This window comes from Heptranchias perlo, chromosome 27, assembly GCF_035084215.1.
Source record: "Heptranchias perlo isolate sHepPer1 chromosome 27, sHepPer1.hap1, whole genome shotgun sequence".
Lineage (NCBI taxonomy): Eukaryota > Metazoa > Chordata > Chondrichthyes > Hexanchiformes > Hexanchidae > Heptranchias > Heptranchias perlo.
In genome coordinates, this window is record NC_090351.1 from 35,279,571 (window position 1) to 35,295,003 (window position 15,433).

The 15,433-nt window shown below is 41.5% G+C and overlaps 2 protein-coding genes across 14 annotated transcripts in view; one reads left to right on the top strand and one right to left on the bottom strand.

Annotated features, from left to right (window-relative positions):
• LOC137344585 (ras-related protein Rab-21-like) overlaps window positions 1-15,433 on the top strand; it is a 49,784-nt gene that overhangs the window by 19,189 nt on the left and 15,162 nt on the right. Inside the window, exon 8 of one of the 2 annotated variants that reach the window (XM_068007657.1) lies at window positions 3,005-3,279. The exons of the other annotated variant lie outside the window; for it this stretch is intronic. Within the exon in view, the coding sequence (XP_067863758.1) occupies window positions 3,005-3,121 (117 nt within the window). The 3' untranslated portion in view covers window positions 3,122-3,279. Of the gene's footprint in view, window positions 1-3,004; window positions 3,280-15,433 lie in introns of those variants that run through there. 2 annotated transcript variants of the gene reach the window in all.
• The window catches only part of LOC137344584 (nuclear transcription factor Y subunit alpha-like), a 38,890-nt gene continuing 24,188 nt past the window's right edge, over window positions 732-15,433 (bottom strand). For 10 of the 12 annotated variants that reach the window (XR_010968400.1, XR_010968398.1, XR_010968403.1 and 7 more), the window contains 4 exons: window positions 11,853-11,945; window positions 9,950-9,992; window positions 2,819-2,857; window positions 732-1,210 (listed from right to left, as the gene is read on the bottom strand). Coding sequence is in view for 2 of the 12 variants with exons in the window: in XM_068007654.1 (XP_067863755.1) it covers window positions 9,972-9,992; window positions 11,853-11,945 (114 nt within the window). In the remaining 10 variants the exon portion in view is untranslated. Of the gene's footprint in view, window positions 1,211-2,812; window positions 2,858-9,949; window positions 9,993-11,852; window positions 11,946-15,433 lie in introns of those variants that run through there. The other 2 variants (XM_068007655.1, XM_068007654.1) reach the window with 2 other exon arrangements.

Genomic DNA, 15,433 nt, shown 5'->3' on the forward strand with positions numbered 1-15,433 from the left:
ACTTTCTTGTAGCGCTCTCCTCTCCTGAAGCACCAACTCATGCTAGAATACAGTTTCATTGACAGCAGCACATCTCTGTGGCCACACCAAAGTATCATTCTTCATGCAAGAGGCAAGATAATGAATAGTGGTGCACCATTCACCTGTGGAGGGTATCACTGAACTGTCCTCACTCAACATTCACACATGCGTACTTTCCAGAAATCATTAGATGGCGATCAAGAGCAGGAACCATGACTGAATTTTCTATCAGTCCCCTCCTGCCCCAAGGCCCAAAGTTGTCCTGGTTGAGACCACCTAATTTAGGACAGGCCAGAAATTGAATGTTGGGACCTCAGGTCTCTCAGTGCACTTATTCGCTAATCTGCAACACATTCTATCGCCACTTTCGAGAAAAAAAAACCTTTTTTTTGCATTACAACCATAGTTGAAGCACTGCATCTAACTTACCATCATTTTTGTAAAATAAATTGTTTTATCTTCCAAAATGGGTTACTGTCTCTCAAGAAGCAGTTTTTCTGCTACATTTTACTATTTGCATCATGTACACAATGAAAATTTAACAAATGCACTTATACATTATCTCTTAATTAACAAACACTGGGAAAAAAAATACAAAATCGTGTAAGTTTCATAATAACATCCCATACGTCTCAGGAAAATTCCCCCCCCCCACAACCCACCCTATTACAAGATACCTTTATTCCACTCAATTCCCCCCCCCCCACCCCCACAGCAGTCTTCGATAAACTTAATAAACTTACAGGACACTACTCTTTGATCTCTGCCAACTTTCTAAAAGTGGACAAAGTATCAGGATGGGTTTTCCCCCACAAACTAATGTAGACTACATACCATCACCACTGAAAGCAGTTTTAAAATTGGTTGTCTCCATCTGGACTAAACAAAGTTACTCAAGGTCCTCTTTTTATTGAAGTGAGTTTTGTCCTCATTATTCATACTCCAGTACTTTTTAGTCTAAATTCTCAAGGTTTGCAACGAAAGGTAGATTTTTCTGAAGAAGACAGTTTCGTTGTAAAGCTCCATTTCTGTTTCAGGAATGCAAGCGAGGCAGTCAATGCAGGAATACTGGACTGAGGAGAAGCCATCAGTTTTACTTGGTGCTTATTTCAAAAGTCTTGCATAAGGCAGAGGTTTAGGCCAACCTGATCACCTGACCCAATATTTCTTCATTCTGCTGCTGGTGTTTCTGCAGAGGGGGGGGAATAAGGAAAGATAGAAAAGATTAACTCAAGTCATTGTAAAGTTTATAGAATTTAGTTTATTCAGAAAACGTTTAGTTAAGAAATGCTCCCCAATATATTTATATAATTCCAGCTGAATTGAAGAGCCTAAATTGTTCATTATGGGGAAGGGTGAGTGTAAGGACTGAACTGCAGAGATCATCCCTCCCAAGTTTATCTTAATGTCTCTGGTATAACACTTTCTGTGCTGTAGTTGATAGCGGATCCTCTGTCATTTTCCATTAACTCAAGGGTTCCTCAGAGATTTCCCCTCTCACTCTGGTCGGTCTCTCACCCTAGTCCTTTTCATATTAATGACCTAAAAAAAATCAAACCTTATCCACCTATGCTGATGATTCCATTCTACATGCATCAACTTTCTTGATTACAGACCCTCACTAAACACCCCCCCCCATTCCTCTCTCAGTGCAATGGCTGAAACTCCTCCGTGCCCTTCGACACAACAGCAAAAACTTTCAAGTCTTCCAAGTGCTTTTCATGTTTCTTGCAAATCTAATCGACAGCTATCACTATCACTCATTGTCTGATAGGTGATCCCTCTCTCACCTCCAACACGACAAAATCTGCTAGATTATTGATGGTCAGAACATATTCAACATGGCTAATACAATGCTGCACAAATAAATTCAACCCCATTGTTTATACTGATAGGACAAACTGAAACTCCTGCAGTACTTTTGTGAAGTGTGAAAACAAAAAATAGAAAAAGCTGAAAATACTCAGCATCTGTGAAGAAACAGAAGACAGTCAATGTTTCAGGTATAAGACCCTTCCTCAGGACTGAAGACGGATCTTTGACCTGAAACATCGACTTAATGACTTCTGTTTCTCTGCAGATGCTGCCTGACCTGCTGAGTATTTCCAGCCTTTTCTGTTTTCAGATTTCCAGCAATTAATTTTTATCTTGTGTGAAGAGTCCCTGGAAATGCTGCTACTCTTGCTTCCACTTAAAAGAAATTGAACAAGACTTGGCCTTGAGCTGAGGAAGCATCCACAGACAGTGATAAGACAGCAGCATTCAAGACCAAAAAATGTCAGCAGCAGAAGCAGAGCCACTGACTGAAGGAACAAGGTGACCAGAGGGAGCTCAGACTTCTTGTTTTCTTAAGTGCATGTTCCTTGACAAACTGAGGGTTGTTGGTTCATCAAGAAAAGGAGCACATACCAAAATAGTCTTGTTTCCAGATCAGAGCACTGGAGTCAGAGTGTAACTTTTCAGTTTAGCAAGTGCTAAATGTACTGCTTCAAACCATGGGCCTATGAACAGTTGGGTTATTGTGGATTCTGGATAAAAGAGTTCCAGATTAAACAAGACTGTACTGCAATACCAGCAATTCGGTCATATTTCTGTGGTCAAAGAGATAGACTTGGGTGTTTAATAGCTTTAACAAACTTAAGTGTGTGCAGAAACATAGGTTTGTCACTCTACTTGCCCTATTGTCAATTATACCACGACTGAAACTGCATTGTAGAGAAAAATTTTTTTTAAAAAGGAGAATGCCTTGGTGCAGGGAGAGGTAGTACTTTGAAAATGTAACAGAATAATACTGTACCTTTTGTTTTTTCTCTAGCCTACCCCGAAATCATTCAGGCTGTTGAATAAATATACAAATAAATATCACAGAAATCACAGCTGGGTTGGTTTTCAACATATATACAAAGGTGTAACTTGAGGAGTGAAGAAAATAAACTGTATTGATGTTATGTACAACTTTCGATATTTTCTTTTTACTGTACAGATTCAAGAATGGCAGAGAGGACAGGATAAACTGTATACTCGAGAAACAGATGACAATTATGGATTGCCTCTTATCCATATTGCATGTATGCTCACAAATGATTTCTGCATATTTTAGTATCAGTTTGCACAAGATTATAGCATCTGATACATGAGACCAGACTCCAGCCAATAAAACTACGTCAGATAATGTTGGAAATATACAGCAGATTCGTCAGCACTGAAAAGAAATTGTGGATTAATGCCTCGGATAAAGACCCTTTGTCAGAATTAAGATAGTTCTGTGTTTTCAATGCTCCTCTTACCACTGCTGCTGCCACCTGATGTGATCCATCCTCTCTACCACGTGCAGTTGTAGGCATTCTCTTGATCTCTTTCCAGCAGCATTGGTTCAGTCTACATCACAGCTACCAGTTTCACATCAACATTTGTCACTTTTAATAAATTACATTTTTTCTTCCTTTCAGAAAGAAACTCTCAAAGTTGCTCAAGCAACTCCTGGATCAAGCCAATTTCCTGCTCCCCTCTTCCCTTCCACTTTCTTCTGACCCCACCGCTGTTCGGATGCCCATCTGCCAGGTTTTCACCATCCTCTGACCTTCCCCTTCAATCACTCCAAACGATTTGTTCTCCGCTTGATGATCTTACACCCTCACCAAGTTACAAGCTTGACATGATGCGGAGTTATTTTTCTGTGCTTTCACTCATGCCTCCACCACTTCTCCTGCCTCCAGAGCCCTTGTGGACCTCTCTCATTCCCTTGGTCGTTTCATTGAGAGCTGCCAAATCAACTCCAAATCAGTTGTCCTGTACTCCCTTTACCCATTCTAATCTACGTATCTCAGACTCTCCTCCTTGTTCTCTTAAATCTCCAACCTAGTTTAGAAGTCTGCTGGGTGTGTTGCTATTTTTTGGCACTATTATGATTTAGGCTTTTCAAAGACAGTTATCTTGTTCAAAAGGACCAACGTTAGGTACTGTCAGAGACCGTGTCTTTTAAGATCTGGGATTTGCATATTTTGTTTGCTTTCTTTGCAGATATAATGTAGCCCAAAATAACTATCTAGGCCTGTTTTATACTAAGATTCAAATCATTCTCTAATAATACTTCTTACAGCAACGTTGCTATGATTCCCTTTCATTCATTTGTCCAAATTGATAACTTTGGACGAAGACCCATAAATGCATAAATGTCATTAAGGGAGGAACTCCTTCCCTTAGCAACTGATCTTCCCACACCACATGTAGTCAGAATACACCCTTGCTTTCAATTTGCTGATCATTCAGAGTGATCGGGTGAAGGCACTCTGCCGTATTCTATGGGATTGGGATTGGTTCCTGACACGCTCAGGTTTCAGGTTTGATTGAGCTCTGGACTTCCTCTTGGACCAACAGTTGTTCATTTTTGTCCCACAATTGTAACTTATGGAAACAAGTCTGGTGATCTGTGCAGCCATGAAGTCCCAGGTTACAGGGAGTCATCTATTCACTGGATTTGCTGGCTGTTTAGTATGGAAAATCTAGCTTGCTCCAGTTGTGGGTTCCCCAGTGCTCATGAGACCACATAATGCTCAGTTTGCTCAGCCATCAGACTTCGATTCAATATTGTTCGTTCTCTCCCTCTAACCAGTTTCCAAACATCTTTCATTTCTATTGCCAACTCTTTACAATTATGGACACAAGCTTTACATAACACCCATATGCTTCTAACGTGAGGTCAAAAGCAACAAGAATTGTTTCGTTCACCACATCCACAGCATGCACTGGATCTAAATGTGAAGTGTTTTACCACTCAGTGATGGCACCAGCTTCTCCACCCATATTTCTTTATCTCACTTATGTTAGTTCACTGGCAGTTCAAAAGCTTTCCAGAATCCATGTACAATAGCCCATTCCTTAAGATTTGGAATAAGGCTGGACTTAATAAAGTTAATATGTACCAAATTATGTGCTGAATCTATTGGATGGCCACTCACCAATCTTGTAAGTGGCAATGCTTCTTCTGCCAATGCAAGCTCCTGTTATCATTGCTTCTGATTTGTGCCTGTGTCGTCAGTTCCAACAACTGGTGCCACACTGTTTCCCATTAGCTTAGCTCCTTTCAGACTCCAGCTTAAGTAGTCTAACTATTGCATGCAATATTGCTCTTCCTTCTCCTGGACACACTGGCATTTTCTTTCCTCTCTTTGCTGCTAAGCCAGCTACAGATTTCCTTGTGTTTCCAGTCTTCACCATCATCAACTGTTAAGTTTGGGATTTTAAAATAAGCTTTTTATCCCCCAAACGGCCCAACAGTTTCTGGAAGCAAAACGTCTTTAATCAACTGAAATTTGTGCCTTTTGTTTTCTGCCCCAGTAGAGATAATGTAGCTCAGATCTAATAATTAACCATCGATATGCTAAACTGCATACTGGTTTCATGTAGCATTCTCGCATCTTCAGTCTATCTGACACATTAAACCAGATTTGGACAGGCTAAAATAAATAATCCAATTTTCTTATACTGAAATATACAGATGAAATATTTGGCATTTACTCTGGCTATGCGGGATTCTGGTGTTGGGAGCCAGCAGCACTAAGCATACATTGGAACCATGCAAAGAGGTACCGGATTTTTGCCCAATTCCTTTGAAGAAGACAGGAGAAATCATTCTATAATGATCCTGCACATCACTGACACAACAGGGAGTCTGTTTTGTGTGAAATCAGAACCCATCACATGAGCTTTCATACATAGCAGCCAGCCATTTCAATGTGACAACAATCAGAAGTCACATTCCCATCTGACATCAAACAATTACAAACTATTTAAGAAAACAAATTCCTAGACAAACAAATTTATTAGCTCAAAGCATGAACCAGCTTCAGAGTACATATCGCTGCCAGAAGTGCCGAGTGGATGATCCATCTCGGTCTCCTCCCGGTATCCCCACCATCACAGAAGCCAGTCTTCAGCCAATTCGATTCACTCCACGTGATAACAAGAAACGGTTGAGTCCACTGGATACAGCAAAGGCTATGGGCCCTGACAACATCCCAGCTGTAGTGCTGAAGACATGTGCTCCAGAACTAGCTGCACCTCTAGCCAAGCTGTTCCAGTACAGCTACAACACTGACATCTACCTGACAATGTCGAAAATTGCCCAGGTATGTCCTGTCCACAAAAAGCAGGACAAATAAAAGCAGGACAAATCCAATCCGGCCAATTACCGCCCCATCAGTCTACTCTCAATCATCAGCAAAGTGATGGAAGGTGTCGTCGACAGTGCTATCAAGTGGCACTTACTCTCCAATAACCTGCTCACCGATGCTCAGTTTGGGTTCCGCCAGGACCACTCGGCTCCAGACCTCATTACAGCCTTGGTCCAAACATGGACAAAAGAGCTGAATTCCAGAGGTGAGATGAGAGTGACTGCCCTTGACATCAAGGCAGCATTTGACCAAGTGTGGCACCAAGGAGTCCTAGTAAAATTGAAGTCAATGGGAATCAGGGGGAAAACTCTCCAGTGGCTGGAGTCATACCTAGCGCAAAGGAAGATGGTAGTGGTTGTTGGAGGCCAGTCATCTCAGCCCCAGGACATTGCTGCAGGAGTTCCTCAGGGCAGTGTCCTAGGCCCAACCATCTTCAGCTGCTTCATCAATGACCTTCCCTCCATCATAAGGTCAGAAATGGGGATGTTCGCTGATGATTGCAGTGTTCAGTTCCATTCGCAACTCCTCAAATAATGAAGCAGTCCGAGCCCGCATGCAGCAAGAACTGGACAACATCCAACCTTGGGCTGATAAGTGGCAAGTAACATTCGCGCCAGACAAATGCCAGGCAATGACCATCTCCAACAAGAGAGTCTAACCACCTCCCCATGACATTCAACGGCATTACCATCGCCGAATCCCCCACAACATCCTGGGGGTCACCACTGACCAGAAACTTAACTGGACTAGCCATATAAATACTGTAGCTACAAGAGCAGGTCAGAGGCTCGGTATTCTGCAGTGAGTGACTCACCTCCTGACTCCCCAAAGCCTTTCCACCATCTACAAGGCACAAGTCAGGAGTGTGATGGAATACTTTCCACTTGCTTGGATGAGTGCAGCTCCAACAGTCAAGAAGCTCGACACCATCCAGGACAAAGCAGCCCGCTTGATTGGCACCCCATCCACCACCCTAAACATTCACTCCCTTCACTACCGGGGCACAGTGGCTGCAGTGTGTACCATCCACAGGATGCACTGCAGCAACTCACCAAGGCTTCTTCGACAGCACCTCACAAACCTGCGACCTCTACCACCTAGAAGGACAAGGGCAGCAGGTGCATGGGAATAACACCACCTGCACGATCCCCTCCAAGTCACACACCATCCCGACTTCGAAATATATCGCCGTTCCTTCATCGTCGCTGGGTCAAAATCCTGGAACTCCCTTCCTAACAGCACTGTGGGAGAACAGTCACCACACGGACTGCAGCGGTTCAAGAAGGTGGCTCACCACCACCTTCTCAAGGGCAATTAGGGATGGGCAATAAATGCCGGCCTCGCCAGCGATGCCCACATCCCATGAACAAATGAAAAAAAAAGAACATTTAACACATTAAAATTAGCTAGCTGATCTAATTTCACAAGAGGAACAAAGCCAAGTAACTCTCATTGAAATACAGAAAGAACCCTTTTCACCCTCATTTGAAATAAAATACACTTTGTAAATACGTATTAAAATAAAAGCATAAATTTCAGAATGTGAGATAAACGTAAGAAGTGGTTGAGATTGAACAGCAATGATCTGACTTCTCTTCCCATCTCCCCCTGAAGCATGACCATATTACCGAACATCAAACCATTATTTCCCAGGCTGTAACTGATTTGATATGGATATCTTCCCCAACACTGCTCCAATCTCTTAGTTCCCCAATCCATACTGCTAGTTTCTACCTTCTCCCCAAATTTCACAAACAGGACCGATTGCCAGAAGCGATGTTTTAGTTTCCTCTTGTCCCACCTAACTCATCTCCTCTTATTTTAGTCATACAGCTATTCAGCCCACCGTACCTGTGCCAGCTCTTTTAAAGAGCTATCCAATTAGTCCCACTCCCCTGCTCTTTCCCCATAGGCCTACAAAATTTCATTTTCAAGTATATCCGATTCCCTTTGGAAAGTTACTATTGAATCTGCTTCCACCACCCTTTCAGACAATGCATTCCAGATCACAACAACTCGTTGCGTAAAAAAAAAATTCCACATCTCCACTCTAGTTATTTTGCCAATTATCTTAAATCCGTGTCCTCTAGTTACTGACCTGCCTGCCAGTGTAAACAGTTTCTCCCCAATCTACTCTATCAAGACACCTCTATTAAATCGCCTCTTAACCTTCTCTGCTCCAAGGAGAACAATCCCAGCTTCTCTAGTCTCTCCACATAACTGAAGTCCCTAATGCCTAGTACCATTTTAGTAAATCCACTCTGCACCCTCTCGAAGGGTCAATTTAATTTAACTCTTAATTTCATTGTTTCTCTTGCCCAGGCTCCGCCTACTTACTCTTTTGATGTCCTCCACCAGTTTGATGATGTTAGGTTTTCTGGCTCCAATCGCCAACAATTGATGTCCAGTCCCTCTAAATGTCCATACCTCACAGGATGTCCTTCCAGCCACCCACTTCTCTCAACTAGTTTCCATCTACCACCAATCTCCTATGCTTGGCTGAACTTGTTCATACCATCGACAACTTTTTTTAATTCCACATACTTTCCCGAAATCAAAGGTGCCAACTATGGAAGCCCACAACAGTCCCAGTTATAGGATATGTAGAACACTGCTTTTTCCAGTCTTACTCAGACCAACTCCATGGTCTTTTCCTCTGTTGCATTGACAATTGCGTTACTGCTACCAATCTCTCAGCTCTAAAATGTCTCATAGGAACAGGAGTAGGCCATTCAGCCCCTCGTGCCTGCTCCGCCATTTGCTAAGATCATGGCGGATCTGTGATCTAACTCCATATACCTGCCTTTGGCCCATATCCCTTAATACCTTTGGTTGCCAAAAAGCTATTTATCTCAGATTTAAATTTAGCAATTGAGCTAGTATCAATTGTTGTTTGCGGAAGAGTTCCAAACTTCTACAACCCTTTGTGTGTAGAAATGTTTTCTAAATTTATCACACACCATGAATTCTCACAACTAGTTGGATTTTGTTTCTTCTGACATTTCTTCGTGCAAACACTTCATCTCATTTTCTCAGTTTCTTTCTCTGCAGTTTCTGCTTGGACGAATCCTTTGTCCTCTGCCAAGGTTTTCCTTTGCTGTGGTTGATAAGTTGCTCGGTCATGTCTGTCCCATTTCCTGTGTCTCCACTCTCGCTCCTCCAATCACTACGACAGGCTCACGCTCGTCCTCATTTCCCATTCTACTTGCCACCACTTTTGCTAGATCGTCTTCCACCAACCACAACGTGGTACCACTTCTTAGCTTTTCAGAGGAACTTTTTCCTCCATAACACATTCACTTTTCCATTACCTCTACTCCAGCTGCTCCTCTCCAGGCAAATTCACATGCGACCATTGCAGATGCAACACCTGTCCAATTGTTTCTTCCCAAACCACTGTCCAGGGTTCTAAACACTCTTCTTGTGGGCGACAGTGATTCGGATGTACTTTCTCAAATCTAGTATACCATAATAGCTGCTCACTTTCAGTCTCCTCTGTAGTGGGGTGGCCAAGTGCAGATCGGGCGATTCCTCTGCTCAACACTGCCGACTTGTTTGAATGTATGATCCTGCCTTGCCACAACAACCTCATCCATTGAACTTTCTGTCCCTGTCATCTTACACAGTTCTAACCAAGCTTAGCCCTCCAGTATAAATTCTGACTTCAGAACTTAGCTGTTTCCACCATTTTCCTACTGGTTTTTCCTATTTATATTCCACTTCACTCCCTTCTATTTATGAGCTGTTTTACTCACCTTTTCTCTGCTTTATGCCTTTTCACAGCCTGACTGAGATGACCTTTATAAAAAGAAAAAAATATCAAAAAATTTAATTGCCTAAAATAACCAATTCTGATGAAGGGTCTCTATCCAAAATGTTACCCTATCTTTTCTTCAGATGCTGACAGATCTGCTGTATATTTCCAATACTGTCAGTTTTTATTTCAGATGAACAGCATATGCAGTTTTCTTTCTTTTTATGTCTAGGTCAAAGTCGGTTAGAATAGAAAGAATATATTAAGACATGGACTACCACAGCAATATACCCCTACTGTTACATTACAGCTTTTCAAAGTAGACTTGAATGAAAATATTAAAAAGTACATAACCATCACAATACACATAAAAATACCATCACAAAAAATTATGATTGACTTGAAAATCTATTTGCCACTCTCTCCCGCTCTATGCCTTGAAAAAAAACTTTTGAAATGTGTTTGTTGTATCCCAGATATCACAAATGTCACACTGAAGAAAAGAAGTTTAAAAAAAGAAAACTAACATTTTTCTGACCTTTGGGAGCAGCAAGGTTTTTACAAGCACCTGCCAATCCAGATAGAAACTACCCCAGCAACAGAAATCCCTCTGATTTACCAGAGAATCTGCCTAAGAGCAATTAGCCTCTAGCTGACCCCAGGACATACCCATTTACAGACTGTGTGCCTTTAAAGGGACAGACACGCTAAACACAGTTCCACTTCAGCAAAATAATTCATTGCGTGTTACATGATATAATCTTTTTTGCTTTAGCGTATCTTCTTGTTTACTGTCAGCTACACCACATCAGATTTGCTAGCATGATTTAAATAACAAGCCTGGATAGCATCGTTGGGATATCTGCTTGAAGGAGTTACTTAAAGCCAACAGTTGAGAGTTTTAAATTAACCTCAACTGAAATCATTAATCTATGTTACATCAGGGTTGTCTGAATGTGAATTCAATTCCTTCAGCGGTGGGATTAGTAATTCCTCCAAACCAGCCCCCCAAGGAAATGTCTTCAACACTCACTGTTTACATAAAATAAAAATCACACATGACAGAAATCAAAGCGATGACAAGGTTGGTATATTCTTTTTAAGCTGCTTGATTTTTAGGAAGGTTTTGATAATGAGACTTCCTCTTTAAAACATTAAATAACGGTCTCACTGAAAAATATGGTGCAAGTGTCTGTTTACAACAAACCACTTATAATGATTTTATCATAGCTGCTTTTAACACACGACAACAGTAACACTAGTGATTACTTAGACAGAAATGATCTTTCGCTGCTTTATATAGAATTCTATCTTCTGTTAAATATAATACGGAGTCAAAGGCCATCCAGGTGATTATGCACCCTGCAGAAACGCTGCACCACAGATAGCGACTGTTACAATATAAATGTGCAATGTTAATCTTTGTTATCCTAACCCATGTAGTCCCACTGCAATAGCTAAATGCTTTAGTCCATCCTTTACAGCAATGATTCTCAAACTGTATAATGAGACCTGACCCACTCTCAATGAATACAGTTTAAATATTCCAAATGAAAGTTTATTTCTGTGTTAGTTGTCATAGAGCTATTTCATGCAAAAGAAAGTAGAGGTCTAAAAAAGTACACACACCACACAATCTGGAAAGCTTTGCCAAGGTTTGATTAACAATTTAGGAACAGTAGAAATTACTGTAAATCACACACATAGTGTACACTACTTGTTAAAGTGGTCTTCTCAAACACTAATGGGTTAAGTATTAGTACCAGCACCAATATCTATAGCTGGTGGGGCATGAGAGGCTATGCAAATCTTTTGATCAGGTGGGCCAAGAAGAGTTTGAGAACCCATTGCTGGAGAATATAAACCTTTGTTTCATAACATTTACATATAGGAAAAAAACGTACAATCTCATCACCCTCCTTGGGAGAAAAAAAGCGTCCGCCTTCTCCACGCTTTCGCTGCATTGCGTGGCGATGACGTGACTCATGGAGGTATTTCTGTAAAAAGAAAGAAAAAGCTACAAGGTCACAGGAATAAGTGGACAATTTCAATGAGGAGACATTTCAACCCAAATGGACAGCCTATTCAACACTAGCAGATAGAGGTCAGATTACCTGCTTTGCAGGTTGTCTTCATTGTTGGTGCATGAGCATCCTCCACATACCATGACTGGACCCAGGTTGCCAAAAAAGAAAAAACACTAGAACATCATCACTTTAAGAGATGCTCAGGTCATCCATATGACCTTCCCTTTCCACATAATATAAAATGCATTGCCCTAGAGGTGGCATTTTAGTTACTTTCCCAGAGCAGGCAGTACCCCAACTTTCACAGTAAGCTATGCAAGTATAAATTTTTAACATCTGTGGAGGGATTATGGGCTGGTTGGGTGAGATCTTGGTAAGAGAAAAATGCTTCCATTCAAAAAAAGACAGTCCTTCAAAGCAGGCAGTCTAAATTTCTTCATTTCTTTTAACTCAACATATTTGAGGAGACTGACTCAGTATTACACTTGGGAGGAGAAAGAATCTTTCCCAGGTTAGGTGATGGGCCTGCATCAAATACAGGCCCAGCAAACAATTTTGTTGACAAGCTCAGAGAGTAATGTTTGGCAGATGAGATCAATGATAATATTTTTAAAGTTTGCCCAAGATGTGGATGTCAAATTAACAGAATGGCCTTTGATATTCTTAGAAGATTTTCCACCTGCTCCTTGATAACAGAGTAACATACATGGCACCATTTCAATGTGCTGAACTTTTAATGCAAGCAAAATGGTACCATTTTAGTGCAGGAACAGAAAGGCCTGGGAGTGTATGCACACAAATCTTTGAAGGTGGCAGGACAAGTTGAGAAGGATGTTAAAAAAGCATGTGGAATCCTTAGCTTTATTAATAGAGGCATAGAGTACAAAAGCAAGGAAGTTATGCTAAACCGTCATAAAATACTGATTAGGCCTCAGCTGTAGTATTGTGTTCAATTCTGAGCATCACACTTTAGGAAGGATGTCAAGGCCTTAGAGAGGGTGTAGAAGAGATTTACTAGAATGATACCAGAAATGAAGGACTTCATTTATGTGGAGACACTGGAGAAGCTGGTGTTGTTCTCCTTACAGCAGAGATGGTTCAGAGGAGATTTGATAGTGTTCAAAATCATGAACGGTTCTGATAGAGTAAATAAGGAAAAACTGTTTCCAGTGGCAGAAGGTTGGTAACTAGAGGACACAGATTTAAGGTGATTGGCAAAAGAAACTGAGGCGACATGAGAAAACATTTTTTTACGCAGCGAGTTGTTATAATCTGGAATGCAGTGCCTGAAATGGTGGTGGAAACAGATTCAATAGTCACTTTCAAAAGGGAATTGGATAAATGCTTGAACAGAAAAAATTTACAGGGTTACAGGGAAAGAGCAGGGGAGTGGGACTAATTGGATAGTTCTTTCAAAGAGCCAGAACAGGCACAATGGACCGAATGGCCTCCTTCTATGCTGTCCAAACTATGATACTGGGTACATAGAATCATAGAAAATTTACAGCACAGGAGGAGGCCATTCGGCCCACCGTGTTTGCACCGACTGAAAATGAGCCACCCAGCCGTATTCCACTTTCTAGCACTTAGTCCGTAGCCTTGTAGGTTATGGCACTTCAAGTGCATAGCCAGGTGCTTTTTAAATGAGTTGAGTGTTTTTACCTCTACCACCCCCCCCCAGGCAGTGAGTTCAGACCCCTACCACCCTCTGGGTGAAAAAAATTTTCCTTTGCTCCCCTCTAATCCTTCTACCAATTACTTTAAATCTCTGTCCCCTGGTTATTGACTTCTCTGCTAAGGGAAATAGGTCCGTCCTATCCACTCTATCTAGGCCCCTCTAATTTTGTGCACCTCAATTAAATCACCCCTTAGCCTCCTCTGTTCTAAAAACAACCCAAGCCTATCCAATCTTTCCTCATAGCTAAAATTTTCCAGTCCTGGCAACATCCTCGTAAATCTCCTCTGTACCCTCTCGAGGGAATTACATCCTTCCTGTAATGTGGTGACCAGAACTGTACGCAGTACTCAAGCTGTGGCCTAACTAGTGTTTTATACAGTTCTAGCATAACCTCCCTGCTCTTATATTCTATGCCTCGGCTAATAAAGGAAAGTATCCCGTATGCCTTCTTAACCACCTTATCAACCTGTCCTGCTACCTTCAGGAATCTGTGGACATGCACTCCAAGGTCCCTCACTTCCTCTATACCTCTCAGTATCCTCCCATTTATTGCCTTGTTTGCCCTCCCCAAATGCATTACCCCACACTTCTCTGGATTGAATTCCATTTGCCACTTTTCTGCCCATCTGACCAGTCCATATCTTCCAGCAGTCTACAGCTTTCCTCCTCACTATCAACCACATGGCCAACTTTTGTATCATCTGCAAACTTCTTAATCATGCTCCCTACAGTCAAGTCCAAATAATTAATATATACCTCAAAAAGCAAGGGACCTAGTACTGAGCCCTGCGGAACCCCACTGGAAACAGCCTTCCAGTCACAAAAACACCCGTTGACCACTACCCTTTGCTTCCTGCCACTGAGCCAATTTTGGATCCAACTTGCCACTTTCCCTTCGATCCTGTAATTACTCGGTCTATCCCTCGCTCCCTTTTTAAACAACAGTACAACATTAGCAGTTCTCCAATCCTCCGGCACCATGCCTGTATCCAGTGAGGATTGGAAAATAATGGTCAGAGCCTCCGCTATTTCCTCCCTTGCTTCTTTTAACAGCCTGGGATACATTTCATCTGGGCCTCATGATTTATCTACTTTCAAAGATGCTAATCCCCTTAATAGTTCCTCTCTCACTATGTTTATCCCATCCAATATTTCACATTCCTTCTCCTTAACTACAATCGTTCCCCTCTTTTGTGAAGACAGATGCAAAGTATTCATTAAGAACCATACCAACATCTTCTGCCTCCACACATAGGTTACCTTTTGGGTCTCTAATAGGCCCTACTCTTTCCTTATCCTCTTGCTCTTAATGTATTTATAAATCATCTTTGGGTTTTCCTTGATTTTACTTTTAATATTTTATCATACCCTCTCTTTGCTTTCCTAATTTCCTTTTTAATTTCACCCCTGCACTTTCCATACTCCTCTAGGCTTTCTGTAGTATTGAGTTCTCTGTGTCTGACATAAGCTTTCCTTTTTTGCCTTATCTTATGCTGTATGCTCCTTGACATCCAGGGGGCTCTAGATTTGGCAGTCCCACCCTTTTTCTTTGTGGGAATGTGTTTACTCTGAACCCCTTGAATGCCTCCCACTGCTCTGACATTGATTTACCTTCAAGTAGCTACTTCCAGTCCATTTTTGCTAAATCACTTTTCAGCTTAGTAAAACTGGCCTTTCCCCCATTGATAATGATGATGTGGATTGTTTAGTTGATAAGTTTAACTCCTGTTCTATCTTTGTCCTTTTCCATATCTATGCTAAATCTAACTGAATTATGATC